The sequence below is a fragment of the Delphinus delphis genome, chromosome 3 (assembly GCF_949987515.2).
Source record: "Delphinus delphis chromosome 3, mDelDel1.2, whole genome shotgun sequence".
In the NCBI taxonomy this organism is placed as follows: Eukaryota; Metazoa; Chordata; class Mammalia; order Artiodactyla; family Delphinidae; genus Delphinus; species Delphinus delphis.
Genome location: NC_082685.1, coordinates 170,966,394 through 170,983,388, shown reverse-complemented (window position 1 = coordinate 170,983,388; position 16,995 = coordinate 170,966,394). Strand labels below are relative to the sequence as shown.

At 54.5% G+C, this 16,995-nt stretch overlaps 1 protein-coding gene across 2 annotated transcripts; it reads right to left on the bottom strand.

The window, feature by feature from the left end:
* Window positions 1-11,236: 11,236 nt before the first annotated feature.
* Window positions 11,237-16,721, bottom strand: IRX2 (iroquois homeobox 2). Of its 2 annotated transcripts, XM_060007114.1 has the most exons (5): window positions 16,238-16,721; window positions 14,461-14,866; window positions 13,432-14,163; window positions 12,539-12,614; window positions 11,237-11,839 (listed from the first exon to the last, which is right to left on the bottom strand). In XM_060007114.1, the coding sequence occupies exons 1-4, from the start codon at window positions 16,484-16,486 to the stop codon at window positions 12,562-12,564; spliced, it is 1,440 nt and encodes a 479-aa protein (XP_059863097.1). In that variant the 5' UTR covers window positions 16,487-16,721; the 3' UTR covers window positions 11,237-11,839; window positions 12,539-12,561. The 2 variants fall into 2 exon arrangements, with proteins under 2 accessions (XP_059863097.1, XP_059863096.1); XM_060007113.1 differs by lacking the exons at window positions 11,237-11,839; window positions 12,539-12,614 and having other exon boundaries at window positions 12,657-14,163.
* Window positions 16,722-16,995: the final 274 nt, after the last annotated feature.

Below are 16,995 nucleotides of genomic sequence, written 5' to 3'. Positions count from 1 at the left end.
GTTAACTGTCCACACAAGACCCCTGCAGCTAGCAGTATGTGCAATTTCCCAGCACAAAGATGTGTTTTCAAACAAGAGCAGGCAAGGAAATGAGGATGATTATGTAGGAAGATGGCGCTCCGGGTCCTGCTGGGGGGTGAGAGTCTCGGGTCTGATTCTGCAGGCAGCTGGGTCCCCCCTCCGCCCCTCCACCAAGAGACTGTTAGGTCTGCGATATTTTGGAGGTCAGTGTAGAACAGCTTGGTGCAAGGAGGCCTTCGAAGCAGGATCCCAGGGCTTGGATACTGCAGGGGGCAGACAGAGGGGTGAGGGCCACAGGGAAGGCCAAGAGAAGGATGGAGAGGCAGCAGAAGGGGACAGAGGAGGCGGACCTCAGGCATCACTTTTCCGCTATCACGTGTCTTCCCATCAGAACAGCTTGGGGACTTCCCTGGTGGTCCAGTGGTTAAGACTTCGTCTTCTAATGCAGGAGGTGCTGGTTCAATCCCTAGTCCGGTAGCTAAGATCCCATATGCCTCGCAGCCAAAAACACAAAAAAAACATTAAACAGAAGCAATATTGTAACAAATTCAGTAAAGACTTAAAAAACCTGTTGAAAGGACAATGTTCAATTTCACTTGAGTCTGTGGCTTAATGCATCTCTGGTTCTTCCTTCTCAATAAGTTCTCTCTGCTTAGAGCATAAACTACTACTTGAAAGTCACGGTCTCTTTGAACAAACCCCGATGTCTTTCCACAGACATGCAAGGCAGCCACCGTGAACGAGAAATGCACAGGGCCGGGCTCTGGGCGTAGGATTACTCTGCCCTGTGCTCGTATACAAAGACCATGGACCAAAGACCACAGATCACTGTGTTCCAAATACATACTTTGATGGATGCCCAGTGACTGAAGTGCTGAGATGCCAATAGGAAGCTCCTAAGAAACCCACATCCCCTAGAGGTTTACGGAGGATCCTAAGGGGCTCATTGATAACACACTTGGATTCACTAGTGGGACTGTGAGTCACTCACACAATGAAATCCAACAAGAAATTCTTCAAAACTCATCCTGCTTCTCCTGCTTTTAATTCTTGTTGAACTGAAAAAGTAAGTACTTTAAAGAAACCCAAGTCCACCCCCAAGAGCCCAGGATTCCAACATGAACCAATTTGAAAGCAGCTTGCGCAGGTGACTACACGTCCCAAGATTCCAGAGCTCAGGAAGCGCCTCACGACCAAACCTATCACTTTGATTCTATCATATTGTTCCTTACCTTTTCTATCTGCAAACACTTGAGTCGACAAATATTCAGTTTGATGTTGAGTTCACATCAAGGCAAACCTAGGAAGCTTCCCTACCTATTGCGTTCCTGGATCTCGGAGCTGGCTGGAGCCGGAACACGCAGGCTTGTATCTAACTGTCTGCACAAAAGGGGTCAGGGCCCAGGTTTGACCACCAGCATGCCTCCTTCCTGCTGAGTGTGGTGAAGGGTGATCTGTGCACCCGCAGGGCTAAAGCCTCTTCCCACCCTGGGTATCACTACCTATAACGCAGACACTTCCCTGCCTCTGATGAAAACCAAAGGGCTTTCGGACCACCCTGTGGTGGCCACGCCAAGCCACTGTCTCCACACAGCTCTGTTTGCAGGACGTCGGTGGCCTCTGGAAACGTCTGACACATTCAAGAGCTTGTGGGGTCATCACATCCCCGATCTGCCCTGAAGGAAATACACCCATGCTGCAGAGGCCCCAGCTCTGCCTCACAGGGCTTCACCACTCAAATGCTGCCTGAATTTCCACGGCAGGCATTTTATATTTTCTTGTTTTCTCACCTCAGTCCTGCACCCATGGCCCTGCCAGACCAATGGACCCCAAATCTCTCTCCAGGTGAGTCCAGTGCCATCCTGGCTTAAGGGCCATCGGATTAATGCATGAAGCCACTTAATGTGGAACAGAAAAGCCCTGAATGTGGGTGACTGTCAACAAATCCATGCCAAGGTCAAGTGACCGTTTTAAAACAGCAGCATTTACTTGTGAGAGGAGCATGTGATTTGGGAATGGGTTTTCGCGAGGGAAAGGTGAGGTGGAGGGTTTGGAGGGCCATGCTTTGGTGGGAAGGATTGTTCAGGTCTCTGTGTGTAAAAAGAGACCTGCTTCCTACCACAGTGCGATGGGATTCTGGTTTGAACACGAGCCACCTTACACCCCTAATTCCATCCACTCACCGTCACTAAATTCAGTTCTGTCCATTCTGCCTCAATTTCTCCCTTCCATACACCTCTGCTCCAAGCCATGCGTGAAAAAATCTCACTTGACAAAGATTTTTAATGTATCTCATCAGTATGAGGTTTGCCAGACTTAGCAAATAAAAATAAAGAAAAGAAAAAATTACGTTTATTCTTATTTTTTGCATGTGGTTTACTACACAGTTTCTATTGAAAATATACTTAAATGTACACTTTAAATACAATCACTTTTTAATTTTTGAGTGATTATTGCCAGTGGAACACAAATTATGTGAAAATCTTGATTACTACAAGGTAAGGAGTGATCCTGCTGCAAAGAAGACAAGGAAAGAAATGAATCAATATATAATTTATGAATTACACAGTCTTTATTACTAATCCGAGCTTTGCCACCCCTCAGAATGAAACACCCAGACATGCACAGTAATCGTTCAATTCAACCCTCTTTGATATGGTGATGACTCCCGTGCAAGTTATGCTTTGCCCATATTTTGTGACTGTGTCAGGTGAAGGTGTATTTTCCCAGGTAGAAAGCTAAAACATATGGCATGGAACAGTTTATAAGCCTGATTTACAAATGTTCAGGATTCAGACACTGAGTGGGCCTCATTTATCCTCTTGGCCTGACCCCGGCATGGCTGTGCCTGGGCCTCGGGCTGGGATGAGGTCTGTGAGTGGACCGACCGGGGCAGGCAGACAGTGAAGCTAGGGCCAGCCTAGCCCGACGAGGAGTACCTTGGAAGAGCCTCTGGGGCAGGAGGCTCCGGGCTTTGGGAGGAGAGCCACTTGGGGCGCTCAAAGGGCCACGGCAGAATCGTTAAGAGCTGTTCCCTCCCCTGCCAAGGTTGTGGAGGTCACCGGCTTCCATTGCCTTGTCTGGGGTTCTCTGCCTACCAGAGTGCAGGCACTACCCCTCCTGCAGGACCACCGTCCAGAGCCGGCACTGGGCCCCTGCTAAGGAGGCGCCTGCCCACCCTGTTCAGAGCTTCCACCCCATCATCTCCTGTGGGACACCCTCCAGGCGACGACCCCATCACAGTAGCCCCTTCCTCTAAGCATCCGGCCTGAGGCTGCCGGTGCCCTTGTGCATAAGCCCCTACCGGAAAAAAAGTGCCTCCTGGGCCTCCTAACACCACGGTGATTCAGGAACGCGCCTGGTCCCTGTCCCACAGATTTGCTCTCAGCGGCTTTTCCTCACCTCAGGGTAAGAGGCCAGGAGTGCACTCAGCCTGGGACAACCCGCCCAACTCCTGCAGCCCACAGCCCACCTGCAGCTGAGCCTCTCACCGCGCACTCTGCCGAGTTTGCACGGGGAAGGCAGGCAGAGGAGGGGCTTCGAGCACCTGAGCACATCATTTGCTTCTGCTTAAAGATCTAACGTCAGTCGAAAGTTTACATTATAACTCATCTGTGTGCTGAGTCCTGGCGAGACGGCTTCATCTTCTTTCAAAGCACAGCCTTGACTCAGCGCCTGCTTCGTAAGAGGTCCAGCCCCGCGGAGAGGTTAAACCAACTGTGTTTCCCATCAGGGCTTGGGCTCATCCCACCCACCGCAGACAGGCCCTCCCGGAGGAAGTGGGCCCTTTCGGTGACTCCTGTTTACATGTGGGCCCGTTACCACCTAACTCACTATTATTTGAGGGGCTGAGTATCACTAATCATTTTAAACGGATTATTTTTCCACTGCTTGAGAGCCAGAAAGAATAAACCTGAAACTGGCCTGGGCCTCCTATTTAAATAAACTAGCGTCCTAGCGCCCGATCTGCCCCACACTTGGGCCCAGGGGTCCCCAAGGCCCCGCTTCCTGCCTCCCGCCCCACCCCCTTCCCGCCTCCAGGCCTTGGCGGGCTGGTCCAGGCTCCGGTCCACCGTCTCTGCTCCAGTCCACCATCTCCCCATCTCGGCTGTACGGACCTCCAGGGTCGAGTTACCCCCAGGAGTCGGATGGCGGGAGGGATGGGGCCGAGGTCCCGTCGGGGGCACAACTTACCCGGATCAACAACAGGGCCCGACTCCCAAAGGTTACAAAGCACACCGCCTCCCCGGACCCAAACTTCACTGCCCCCAGCCCCACCCCAGAGCCTCCCCCGCGGCCGCTGGGGCCTCCTGCAGGTCCTGCCCTCGGGGACCCTCTCCCCACCGGTGGGAGGATGGGGACGCTGCTCCCATGGTCCCGCCCCTGCACTACCAGCTCTGAGCGTCCAAGTCAAAGTCGCCAGTGGCCACCCGAGAACAAGGACAGTATGGTCTGGCAGCCAGAAGTCCCGGAAATGAAGTGCTGGCAGTGAGGCTGGGTTCCAGGACATCCCCCCCCGCCCCCGCCTTTGACTCTGGAGCTTGTCCTGAGGGGCTGTAGCTGGACGAAACCCAGGCGACCTGGCGCTCGCGGGCGCCCCCATCCAGGCCGTGAACTCCGCTGCGTCCACGTGGGCTTGTCACCACCTCCAGGCAGCCCTCCAGCTGGTTCTTAAAGAGAAGTGTGGGACGGGAGTGGGGGGGAGGGAGAGTGTGTCGAGGTAACTAAACTTGCTTGATCGGGCCTGTAAAACCCTGACTTCTCCCGGTAAATTCCCTGAAAAGGAGAAGAGGTGTCTCAGGCCACTGGACTGCGTGCGGGGAGTCGCACCCAGACGCCAGCGGCTCAATCGAGCGCCCTTCCGCCCCTGGCTAGGTTTATCCACGTCGTCCCAGAGATGCAGCCCCGCCAGGCGAGCTGTGCAGTCAGGCTCCTCCGCGCGGGTCCTGGGAAGGCGGCTGGGGGTGCACGGGGTCCCCGCCCCGGTCACTGCCCGGCGGGACCTTCCGGGCGCGCGCCACGAAGGCGGCCACCGGTGCGGGGCAAGTGCTCTCAGCTGCCGAGCGAATATCACCTCGAGCTCTCCTCCGGGCACCGCGTAGTTGCCTGGTGCGTGCCGTAAAGACCTGCAAAAGAACCGAGGGAAGGGGGCAAACAGCAAGACTGGCGGCGGCTCCTCCCTCCTGGGCGTGGGGAAGGCGCCCAGCCGACCCTCCCTCATCCTAAACTTGGAGGCAGTGCTTTCGATTTGCGGCAGCTAGGGCGTGGACTCTGCGCCCCTTCCCCGCGCACGCCCGCGCTCCGGAGGGGCAGGGGTGCGGCACCCAGAGCCGCCCGCGAGGGTGTCCGGAGCAGGGCTGGAGGACAGGGGGCCCGCGAGAGGGGCCGGGAGGAGGAGGGGAGACTTGTCGAGGGGAGGGAGCAGCAGTAGGGCCAGGGTGGGGGCTAGCGGAGTGGAGCTGGGGGCGCAGTCGTCGGAGGAGCCCGGGATGGGGCCTCCTCTGGGAGCTGGCAGGCGTCGCGCGTCCCTGCAGGCTGGTGGACGGGCCCCAGGCGCCCGGCTGCGGCCTCCCCTAAGGAGGCTGCGAAGGGCCAGACCGTCTCCCCTCGAGGGGACGGGGCCTGGAAGTGGCGGGAGGACATCAGCAGGCTGCTGGACCCGGGCCTCCCGGAGCGAGATCTGGGCGGGGCTCTGCCCTCTCCTCAGCGCCCCCCGCGCCCTCTGCACTTCCCAGTGCCCCGGGCGAGGGCTCCCAGCCGGGCCCTGCGGTCCCTCCCGCGCTCTTCGCGGTCCCTGGACCTGCCAGCTGAAGGACGTCCTCAGCCCGGACGGCCCGGGGGCTGGGGACCGTGGGCGAAAGATAGTTCCTTTAAGAAATGATTGTAGTAGTTGTGCAGGGGCCAAACGTGGGCTCAGAACCGACCCCGGGTTAAATGCCATTAATGAACTTCGGGCCCCCGGGTGTCCCCGTGGAGAGCGCGGCCGGGAGCGGGGCGCCTCCAGGTCACGCACCTCACCCGGGGCCGCCGGCGCCCACGGTCCCCCCCTCCGCGCGCTGCAGAGCGGCCTCCCCGGCTGACACTGCCTCTCCGCACCCAGCACGTCGGGGCACCGATTGGCCTTCCCCCTCTCTCTGGGCCACCTACATGTCCCCACCTGACCTGCTAACTCACCTCCCAACTTTTCAGGGCTCGTGACACCCCCGGGTCACGCGGGACCCGCACCTGCTCAGGACGAACGCTCGGCACCCTTCCCATCCCCAGGCCAGGGTGGTCTCACTGTGCTGGTAGGAGCAGGGCCTGAAAACAGGGGTCCTCCCCCAGCCCGCCTTCCCCTGTTCGAAAATGTCAGGGGTTAAAATGTTCGCTTTGCGCTTTCTTTTGATCTTGGAGGAGAAAGGCTAAAATGCTGACACCTTTACGGGCCTTGCTTAGACCTGCGCTGCGAGCAGTCCCAGCCCCACTAACTTTGGTCCGCCTTATTAATTCCAGCTGCACTCTATTTGTTTGTCATTTTCCCCTTTTCCTCGCGAATCCTTATTTATGGCAGAGGGAGGACAGAAAGGTGCCCGCTAGTAGAGTGGAGGCTGGGAGGGAATTTCTGACAAGGAGAGCATGAATGTGTTTTCCCTAAAGGTCACCAACAGAAGGGGCCTGGTCTGATCACCTCTTAGAATCGTTACTCAAGTGCATTAACTAATGACCCAATCAGAGAAATGAAAAAAAAATATTCTTTAAAATAACCAAAGGTAATTATAACCCGGTTGTTGACACTAATGGTTAATAATTGATCAGAACTTACACACAATCAATTGTTAATTCCCCCAGCCCCCCACCTAAAAAAACGTGAGTGCTTGTGTAGTGTTATTTTGTTCCTTCCCTCTGGGCATTGCCTATGAAGATCCAGTTAGTTTCCATTTGGAGGCAGCCCCAAACCTCACAGCTGCTTCTTTAAGAATCTTAGATTTAATTTGTTTTCAGTTTCATCTAGAACCAAGTAACACTGGGACACCTTTTTAAAAGATGCTTCCTTATTATCTTGGAGCCACACTTAAACAAACAAACAAAAATCATTCTTCCTCTTTCCTTTTACCTGGGGTTGCAAAAGAACAGAAGGCAGATTTCCTGACTCATTCCATTTGCATTATATTACCAGTAGAGTCCTCCTTGCAAACAGCTTCCATTTTTATCTTTCTTAGAAAGAGCGAGAACACTCTGCCCTCAGCAGAGGGAATACAAGCCTATTTTCTCTGCCTAGAGAGTGGAGGGTGGAGGTGCCAGCTGAGACTATATCCCTCTGTTTGCAAGAGATGCAGGTGAAAAAGCAGAGGAGAGCATGAAAGTGGGGGTATTTGCTCCCCAAACTGGGGCTAGAAATGGTGCCTCCCTCGCCTACCAATGCCTGACGTCCAAGTGCATAGCATCAAACACCGGTTTCCTAGCATTCTAGCCCAAGCAAAGGGAAGGGCTGGCGTGTGGTTTCATCATGGCCAATAGAAAGTAATTTCCAGCAACTGGAAAATTATATTGTCATAGATTACTTCTCCTTATAATAAGCCTTTAAAATATCTGCAGGGATTTGTCACTTACATAAAGGTTTGCAAATACATCAAAGGGATATGTCCCCTTTGCGATTTGTAGAAATTCAAATGATGTTAATCATAATATCCACATATCACAGACTGTTGTGTATTGTTCCCAAGATTGTCTCTTGGGTTAACACATTTTTTTAATGTTTAAAATGTTATTTTTGTAAAAGGTAGTGTAAAAACATATTTAATGGGTCTATTTATATCCTTAGTTTGGGGTTAAAATGAATGTTTTCCTTGGGATTTTCAATGCACTGGGAAGCTAAAGAAAAAGTATGTGGTGGATAATCAGTGTAGACTGTTACTTTGAGGAACTTTCTAATAATCCAGCGTGTTGTTTACATTTGAAAAGGGATGCCTCCGGCTGAAAAGATAAATGGCTTTGTAATGATTTTTGCAAACTTATGTCTCTTTACTGCGACTCGAGCAGAGAATTTAGGGCACATTTATTCCGTCACGTTAAGAAACAAAAGGGTCGACTTGACTCTTAGCCTCTGATAATATTTCAGCGCGATTTTAAATGACCCTAAAACGCACGCGGCCAGTGGAGGGCGGCTGCTCCGTCCGCGCTTTCCGCAGCGGTGCGCAAGGGCCAGATCCAAAGATGCCGGATAACCACGCGCGGGAGGACAGCCTCGCGGGCACCCGGCCGCTTCCGCGCTTCCTGGACCTGCTCGGCTGCGGCGGCGGCGGCGGCAGCGAGGGATGCGGGATGCGCGGAGCCCCGGCCCGGGCGCCCGGCCCCTTCCTCTCCGCCGCCCCCGCGGCCTCGCCGCAGACAAAGGTGGATGAAGTTCTTTTTAAGTTTCAAAGGCAGTTGCCCGGCAGCTTTGCAGAAACAATAACTCTTTTATTGGGAACAAATGTTGACATTTGACGGGCGCGGAGCCTGCGGCCGCCGGGCAAGCGCTCCCCTTGCTCTCAGCAGCGCCCGGCCCCGGGGCCCACCTGAGATTAAAGCGCGAATTCCGATAAATCTGCTTTAAAGCACCCGGGGCCGCGCGGGGCAGAGGCCGGCAAGCCGGACCGCGGGGCTGCATCCCAGCCGAGGGGCGGGAGGCCGGGCCAGGCCCGCGTCCCCAAGGCCCCGCGTGCTCGCCACTGCGCGCCCCCCTCTCCTCCGCCTCCGCTAACATCTGCGAAAGTCTTCGTAGGCCAGGTCGTAATGTTTGATTAGCTCGATTTTAAAGCAAAAGATAAAAATCAGACGCAGCAACTTCCTTCCCTGTCTCTGTGTCTGTGTCTCTATGGGTCTCTCTTTCTCCCTCATCTTCCCTAAGGATCTGCGTGGAGAAACCATACCCCACTCTGCATTTCCTTAAAAAGATCCCGCTAAACACCTGCAGCTTTTATGTGCTTAGAGCACATTTCAAAATCAAGTTTTCCAGAAAGAAATTCAGGTCAGGAGGCAGGGTGGGTAAGTTATGGAAATCTTTGATAATTTGTTGGACTTATAAACATCAAAGAAGATTCGTTAGCCTGGGCTAATCTCCTGCGCTGCTTTGAGTTTTCACCCATTGAAAGGTATGCGTTGTCCCTGAGCGGAGGGCTGCTGTGTGTGTGTGTGTGTGTGTGTGTGTGTGTGTGTAGGGAAGGGATCACATGTCCAGGTAAAACAATCGTCAGTTCCAAAGGGAGACAGCTTTTATCCAGGCTTCAATTTCTGAACATGTGCAAGGAGACCAATTTTTGCCTGGGTTTCCTACTTCTCCACTCCACACTTCTTTAAGAGATGGAGTGCCCTCAGTGTGTATATTCACTGGGGACATGGTCTTTCAGTGCTTAATTTGTTGAATATTGTTAACTTTCATACTTTTCACTGAAGTCTTCAAATATTCAAATTATAATACTGCATATAGCAGATATTGCTGCCATGTGCACTGTATTCCCTGCTGATTTAGAAAATATAGCTAATATTAATAAAAGCAAAACTACTTAACGCCTTCGTATGGCAATGTCAAATGCTATCTGGAGGGGAAATCATTATCTTCACAGTAATTCTACAAAGCTTTCATCTAAGACAAAAACAGGCAAAGGAGCTCCCGCCTCACTTTTATGTCCACAGACTCGAATTTGTTTTCTTCCAGACATGCTGCCACAGAGTAACCAGGCTGCCCACGTGAAAAATCTTCCCTGTTGCCAAGAGATAGCTCAGATCCAAACATGTCAAGGTCTCTTACTAGGAGAGGCAGGAAGGAGAAAAAAAATAGTTGTGTACCCCCAGAGATTCGCTTTCTGCTAACCTCCAAATGCTTATCTACTCAAAGCCAACAAAATGCCTGAGAAGTAATAGAAAACCGAAACCTTGGCCTGCGTCTCCGTTGGCAGTCAGACCCCACCGTTCCTCCCCACAGGCGTGGCGCTGTGACCAGTTCACAGCCCCCTGGATTTTCCTCAAGTGTCTAAGATTACTTTCAAATACCCTTTCTAACAAGACCCCAGCAAGAGGCCACTAATTTCTAAGGCACAAAAAGCCACTGGAGAGAGCTCCGTTTGTCAATATCAACTGGTCCAGCAATTTCCCATCCTCAGACACGTCGGCCTATCGGAGCTGGCAGACGTGTAGACAAGATTTTATAAATTGTTCAATATCAGCCCATAATGAACCCCAACTGACCATTCCAAAGCAGCTAAAAGCATCCGGGATGACCCCCGCTGGGATCCAATAATGCTCTCAGGCTGCAACATTATTAATCATGGAATAAAATAGATGAACCTCTTGAAAAATAAGTGTATGATTGATTAAAGGGCAATCTAAGAAGCTATTATTCTTGTTTTATAACCGTAAGTTATATTCACTCAATTTATCTTTGGAGAGGAAATAAATGATTGTTCATTCCTTTTCTGAAATTATATTATATGGATATCCATATAATTTTGCTGAAAATTAAAGTGACAGTTTTGCTGCTTTTATGATACTAATCAAAGGGAATATGTTCCCTGACTACAAATTCTAGACTTGTCCTATCATTAGATAGTAACACAATAACGAGGCAATAGGCTAAGGTTCTTTAAACTTTTCTTTCCCCCCAGGGTAAGGGTAAGAGTCACTGTAAGGAAAATAAATCGCTCCTCCCAGATTTTCGCCGTGTGTTTAATGTGAGTTATATGAAAAGGAGAGTTAAGAAGCCATCCGATAAATCTGAATAATCTACGCCAATTTGGATAATTCAAGGTTACGATAAACAATTATTTCCCTCAATAATTTATGGTGAGGGTGTAAGTATTATCCATGTTATCGCAATTCTCTAGCTACTGAGAAGGTTCAATAAGCCTATACCAGAAATAAACATAAAATGGATCCCAACGCATCGGCATATCAGATCATTTTATCTTGCCAGGCTTTTCAAATGTATACTAACAAACCATTTTCATATTCAGAACGCAAAATCGGAATTTTCTTGCAATGCATGTGTACATAAATAACCTAAAACCATACATATCTCCCTACTGTGTACGTCTCTGCCATCTGCCTTTTTGTAGGAGCAGAAGGGAGAGATTATTTTACACATTTTCATTAAAAAGACTGAGGTCAGATCACCTGGGCAGAGGGGCTACTGTCACCAGGACTCCCTACGCAAATCACTCTTCCAGGACAAATGAGCCCCAGACACCACATTGTTGTAGACTAGTTTGCTTTTATTTACAATTTAAGATATAAATTAGTAAAGAATTCTTGTTAAACAACCAACAAAGATTATATAACCAGCAATGTTCAAATAAAAACCAGGCAGAATTTATTTACAAAAGGTTTAGATTCCATTGCAATACAACTTGCATAAATTACTAGAAGCTTTATATCATTATAAAAATAAATATCAAATTTGTTTCCACTTCTTAAGTACTCAAGTTCTATAATCACGTTTTATTTCTACTGTGTACATCTTTTACAAATAAACTTTACAGTAAATCCTATCACACCTATAGAATATATACCGTGGCAATGAAGTGATCAATTCAAGAGATCCTGAGAAAAAAGATTGTTTTCAAAAGTCACACATACATTGGGGAAGCTATACTATGCCAACAAATTCACATATGTCCAACAAAAGTCTGTTCCGATAGAGTCTGTGGGTTGGCAGTGCCCTGTGGATCCTCCTCGTTTACAGTGGCACAAGATGTGGTCCGGATTTAGAGATCATTTTTTTTTTAATACATCTGTATATTTATGAACTTGGGAAGAGAGAATGGCCTGCTGACTTTTTTTCCAAAGCAATTGTGACACCTACCTGTGGACCAAGGAAAAGACCAAATCATCCCAAATCCTTCAGTCCCATGCCAACATCATCATATTCTAAAAAGGAGTCCATCTGAAATGGCCTTGCCTCTTTCCCATCTCCAAGATCTGTGATTAGTAATCGTGCCTACTTGTAAAGTGGGTATTTTTTGAGTTGCCGCTGTCAGCCAGGTGAACTGCACGGCCCTACCTAGTCCATCTGGACATAGGGACAAGCCTGATAAAAGCTAGACTAGTCCTTCTATGTCTCTCCAGTCTGACTCTGCGAAGATCATCTATAAAGGTGTTTGATACCCCAAGTTTCAGGGGCACTCGCTCATCAAAGCAAGTGTCTATTAAGGGTCTAGCATAGTTAAAAAACAAAGTTCCAAGTTGCATACAAATACCCAGATTTTAAGAATCTATTTTTTCCAAAGAGAAAACAACAGCAATAAATACATTCCAGTTAAAGGAGTGATTCTGTAAAGCAGAACTTGAGCAGAAAAAGGACTCTCTAAAAGAGCATGGATCCCCTCCCACTTAAAGGGGAAAACAAAACAAAACAAAACAAAAAAAAGGGGGAAGATTGCAGTGCTCTGTCCTCATACCCCATGCCAAAAAGCAAGAAATACACATTAAGCAAGTTTACAGGGCAACTGGTTCGGGGAGGCTCCCCAAGGGGTTAAGGGGGAACCCCAGGGAGCCCACTTACTTGCATTGCTGTGTGCGGCCCTTCTATAGGTAGGGCTGGAGGCCTCCACCAACCACGGTGCAGCCCTCACTGGCATCTGTCAGGGGAGGGGGCAGTTAGTCAGAACCCACCCCCAGAGCCATCAGTCTCCCAGACAGCAGCACAGCCACCAGCCTGCACACCCACGCTCGCCATGCCCTTGCCCCCTGCGCCCAGCGAGCAGTCTGGGGGAGCCCGCTGTCCCCACCACCACTGCCTGAGACAGACTTCGGTCATGTTTCCGCGTCCTCATTTTCTCTCCCCCTTGACTCCTTTTACAGGTCTTATCAGCTCAAGCCTGAATTATGAGCAACAGAGACAATATAAAGAAAAGGAGAGAAAGAAAATAGGCTCTCGCTTTCTATTTTGAAGATTTAAAAACTAAGGCTTCTGGGAAGAACTAGAACGTTTTGTTTCCTTCCAGCCAAAGGCAGAAGAGGAGATTCAGCTGAGACTCTATAAAGGAACAGAAAAGACAGAAAGCGTAGGCTCAGTCAGCAGGGGAAAAGCTGTCAGCTGCATGTTGGGCAATCTGTGTTTGCCCAAACGAAAACAGTCACGAGAATACTAGTAACGGTAATAATGATAAATCAAATGAAAAGTCAGCTATAAGGGGGCAAGTCCCGTTGCGTGGCAGGATCGCCTGGCCCTCCGCCCCCTTTCTGCCCTCACCACCCCTTCACTTCTAACTTGCAGTCCAAGAACCACCGTCCAAAGACGTCCTGTCTTCTTCCTGCTCTCCTGTAAGCGACAAAGCTTCCCCGGCCAGACCTACAGGTCCCCCGGCCCCTTCCCCGGCTCCTCAAGGGTGCTCACCAACCGGGGACCCGCCGGCGCCCCCTCCCCCAGGGCCCCGCGGGCCGCAGGCCGCCTACCTTTCTTGGGCTCGTAGCCGCCGCCGGGGGGCCGGTAGTGGGGTTCCAGCGGGTGCGCGCCCGCCTTGCCCGCGTCGCTGGCAGCCTTGGGCGCTGCGTGCAGCGCCTCTCCGGGGGCCGTGGCCGCCGAGTTGTACCGCAGGAGACCCTGGCCCTGCAGAGCCGCGTTCAAGTTCCCGTAGTTTGTGTAGTTGCCATAGAAGGGCGACGTGTAGTAGAGGTGGCGGCCGAGCAGCGGCGACGCGGGGTAGGGCGAGCCGCCCGGCGGCGCCCCTGACGAGGCGGGCGCGGCGGCCGCTGGCAGCCCCGGCGGCGCGCAGGCCGGGCCCAGGCTCGGCTGCTTGAGGTCCGACGTGGCGATCTCGGCCAGAGACCACAGCTTGGGCTTGCTGGCGGGCGGCGGCGCGCCCGGCGACGTCCGGCTGCCCAGGGGCGTCTTGCCGCCGCCGCCGCCGCCGCCGCCGCCGCCCCCGCGGGGCGCGGCCTCGGATGGGGGGCTCAGCAGCGGCGCCTCCACGCCGGTGAGCGGCGACGAGGTCACGGGCTTGGGCGGCGCCAGGTCCCGCTCGCCCTCCTCGTCGTCGTCCTCGTCGTCCTCCAGGTCGTCGTACTTCTCCTTGCACTCCGAGCCCGACTCACACAGGGGGTCCTCGGCCCGGCACGGCAGCTTCTCTCCGTCCGACTCGGCGGAGCACGAATGATCCGTGAGCGAGTCGACGTGCAGGCTGATCCCTGCAGGGGCGCGGGCACGGTCTGTGGCACCCGGGGGCTCTCTGCCCCACCTGCTCCCTCACTTCGACCCAACCCGAGCCGCGTCCTCCAGGGAGCGCGACCTCCCAGGACGCGCTCACCGAGGAGGAGTTGCTCGGCCCCGGAGCTGCCAGGCGGCCGAGACTCCAGGCCCGAACGTGGAGCGTCGGGCGAGCAGCACCCGCCCCCCCGCCCGACCTCATCCTCCCTGACCTCACCTTGGCGCCCCGCCTGGGAAGAAAGCCCCCGCGACCCTGCGCCCGCCTCGGCCCCTCTCACCTTCGTCCTCCGCCGAAGTCTCGGTGCCCTCCTGCACCTTGTCCGGACTCTCCTCCTTGCTCCTTGCCGAGTCGCCCTCGTCCTCGTCCTCGTCCTCGCTTTTGTTCCTGGGGGCCCACGTCATTTTGTTCTCCTTCTTGAGGCGCCGGCGCGCGTTGGCGAACCAGGTGGAGACCTGCGTGAGGGTCATCTTGGTGATGATGGCCAGCATGATCTTCTCGCCCTTGGTGGGGTAGGGGTTCTTGCGGTGCTCGTTGAGCCAGGCCTTGAGCGTGGCCGTGGCATCCCGCGTGGCGTTCTTGCGGTAGGCCGGGTCATTGAGCTGGTACGGGTAGGCCGCGCTTCCATAAGGGTGGTAGCTGATGGCGCCCGTCATCCCGGTCGTGTGTGCGTCGTAGGGCGCACCCTGCAACCGACAAGAGCCTGGTGAGCGGATCGCTTGGGGACCTGCCAGGCGTCAGCGCCAAGGCGACCCCTCCGCCCGCCCGTGGCCGCCTTTCCCACGATGCCTCCGGCGCTAGAGCTGCGCTTCCCGAGGCAACAGAGCAAAAGGACTCAGCGGGTAATTTAAGGCCAGCTGTTGATCAAGAAAAGCGATACGGTTTTATTATCAAAATTTCCAACTATTTCACTTTCCTAAAACGACGCATCTTCCCCCAAATGCCCCTGGGCCGCCAGTACAGACGTACACAAATACGAACGCACACACAGGCCCACAGGTAGTTTCCTGATATCTAAATTTCTCTGGATGTTAAGTGCGGCTGCCTCCCCTACTCCCCCTCCCCCGCCCTTATATGGTTAAAAAACTACCCCAGAGCCCCCGCTCCGCTATTCACCGCCCTAAAGCTCGGCAAATCCAATTTGCAACTCAGAAGCCAGTCACCGTTTCGAATTCTTCAAATATGTGGTAATTAGCATGTTAATTCAGCCTTTAACGTTTAAATTCGAGACTTTTACAGCCTTCGCCGAGGCCCCAGCAACTCCAATACTGCCCTGGAATTCCGCCGAGCGCGGGAGGTGGCCACAAGCCCCCGTTACGGCCTCCATCATCTAAAATGCGTTTTGCCACACCCGGCCGGGCCCAGCTGCAGACCCCGAGGAGCGCGGGCCGACCCCGGGTCGGGGAAGCAGGAGCTGCTCTCGGTGCGCAGGGGACCGAGGCGGCACTTAGCTGGCCAAACGCCGGCCGACACGTTTTTCCGAAGCATGGCCTGTGGGACAGATTAAGGCTGAGATCTTGGCGGCCGGGCCGGGCCCCAGAGCCTCTGCCGATCTCCCTCCCTTCCCCAACCCAGTGACCCCAAGCCCCTACAAGTAGATGCTAAACACTCGGTAATCGCCCCGGAGGCCCCAGTGGCGCCGACCCTTGCGCCCTGCGCCGAAAGAAGCGAGCCCCGGCCCGCTCCGGACTGCTGGCCGAGCTTCGGCGCCTGAAGGAAGGACCACCCAGGACAGATCCCATCCCGACCCCAGCGGAGTCGCACTTCACAGGCTCTTGGGGAAAATGACCCCTGCAGCCGAGTGGAAGGGCGTGGAGCGCGAGTCTCGGCCCGCGCTCAGGACGTCGCCGGCCGACCGCCCTGCCTCTTGTCCTGGCCTCTCGTCCCGCCAGCAGCGCGGCGACCCCAGTCGGCGACTGCAGAGCCACCTCCCACGGCACGTTCCCCGCGGCCCAGCTCGCGGATCCCCGGCCCCGCTCCGCCAGCGCCCTGATCAGTGTCTCCGCGCCCGGCGTCCCGCGTCCAGCCCGCCCGCCCGCCCGCCCGCGCGCGGTTACCATGTAGGATGGGAAGCCGGCGGCGGCGGCGGCAGCGTCGGCCGAGTACTGCAGCGGGCTGCCGAAGCCCGTGGCCGCCTGCGCGGTGAAGGCCGCGGAGCCCGGGTAAGGGCTGAACGCCGAGCCCGACGCCGAGCGAGCCAGCTCCTCGCTGCGCGGCGCCGCCAGTGCCGACGCGCCGTACGCCGGGCACGAGTATAGCGCCAGCGAGCCGGGCGCCTGGTACAGGTAGCCCTGCGGGTAGGACATGGTGGGCGCGGGGCGCCGGGCCCGCGTCACGCCGAACAGCGGGCAGGGCGCGCGGCGCCCTCCATCCACGCCCGGCCGGGGCGCGGCGCGGCGGCGGCGGGCGCGGGGACCGCCGGCCGAGGCAGGCCGGCCTGCTCACTAGCCCGGGCGGCCCGCGGGCCGGGGGAGCGGCTGGGCGGCGGCGGCGGCGGCCTCGGCAGCGGCAGCGCGGAGCCGGTGGGCGCAGCCGCGCGCCAGGCCGGCGGTCGGGGTTTGGGGGAGTCTGGACTCGGGAGTGAGGAGTTGAGGAAGGAGCGCTCGAGTTTCCGAGGGACATTGGAACGCAGAGCTGTCCGTCACGAGCTCATCTGCATATTCGGGCGCCCGCCCCTCCCCTGCCCCGCCCGCTTTGCCGGCTCAAGCCGCCAGGCCGCGGCCGGGGGAGGGGCGGAGACGGGCCGGGGAGGGGGGCGGAGGAGCGGGCGGCGGGAGGGAGGAAGGAGGGAGGAGGAGGCGATAGCGACGCGCAG

Excerpts from the sequence above, each read along its gene's own strand:
- IRX2 (XM_060007113.1), bottom strand. The coding sequence starts at position 16,486 with ATGTCCTACCCGCAGGGCTACCTGTACCAGGCGCCCGGCTCGCTGGCG. Across the intron at positions 14,867-16,237 it reads CCGGCTTCCCATCCTACATG|GGTGCGCCCTACGACGCACA; the intron begins GTAACCGCGCGC and ends TGTCGGTTGCAG. Across the intron at positions 14,164-14,460 it reads GACTTCGGCGGAGGACGAAG|GGATCAGCCTGCACGTCGAC; the intron begins GTGAGAGGGGCC and ends GCGCCCCTGCAG.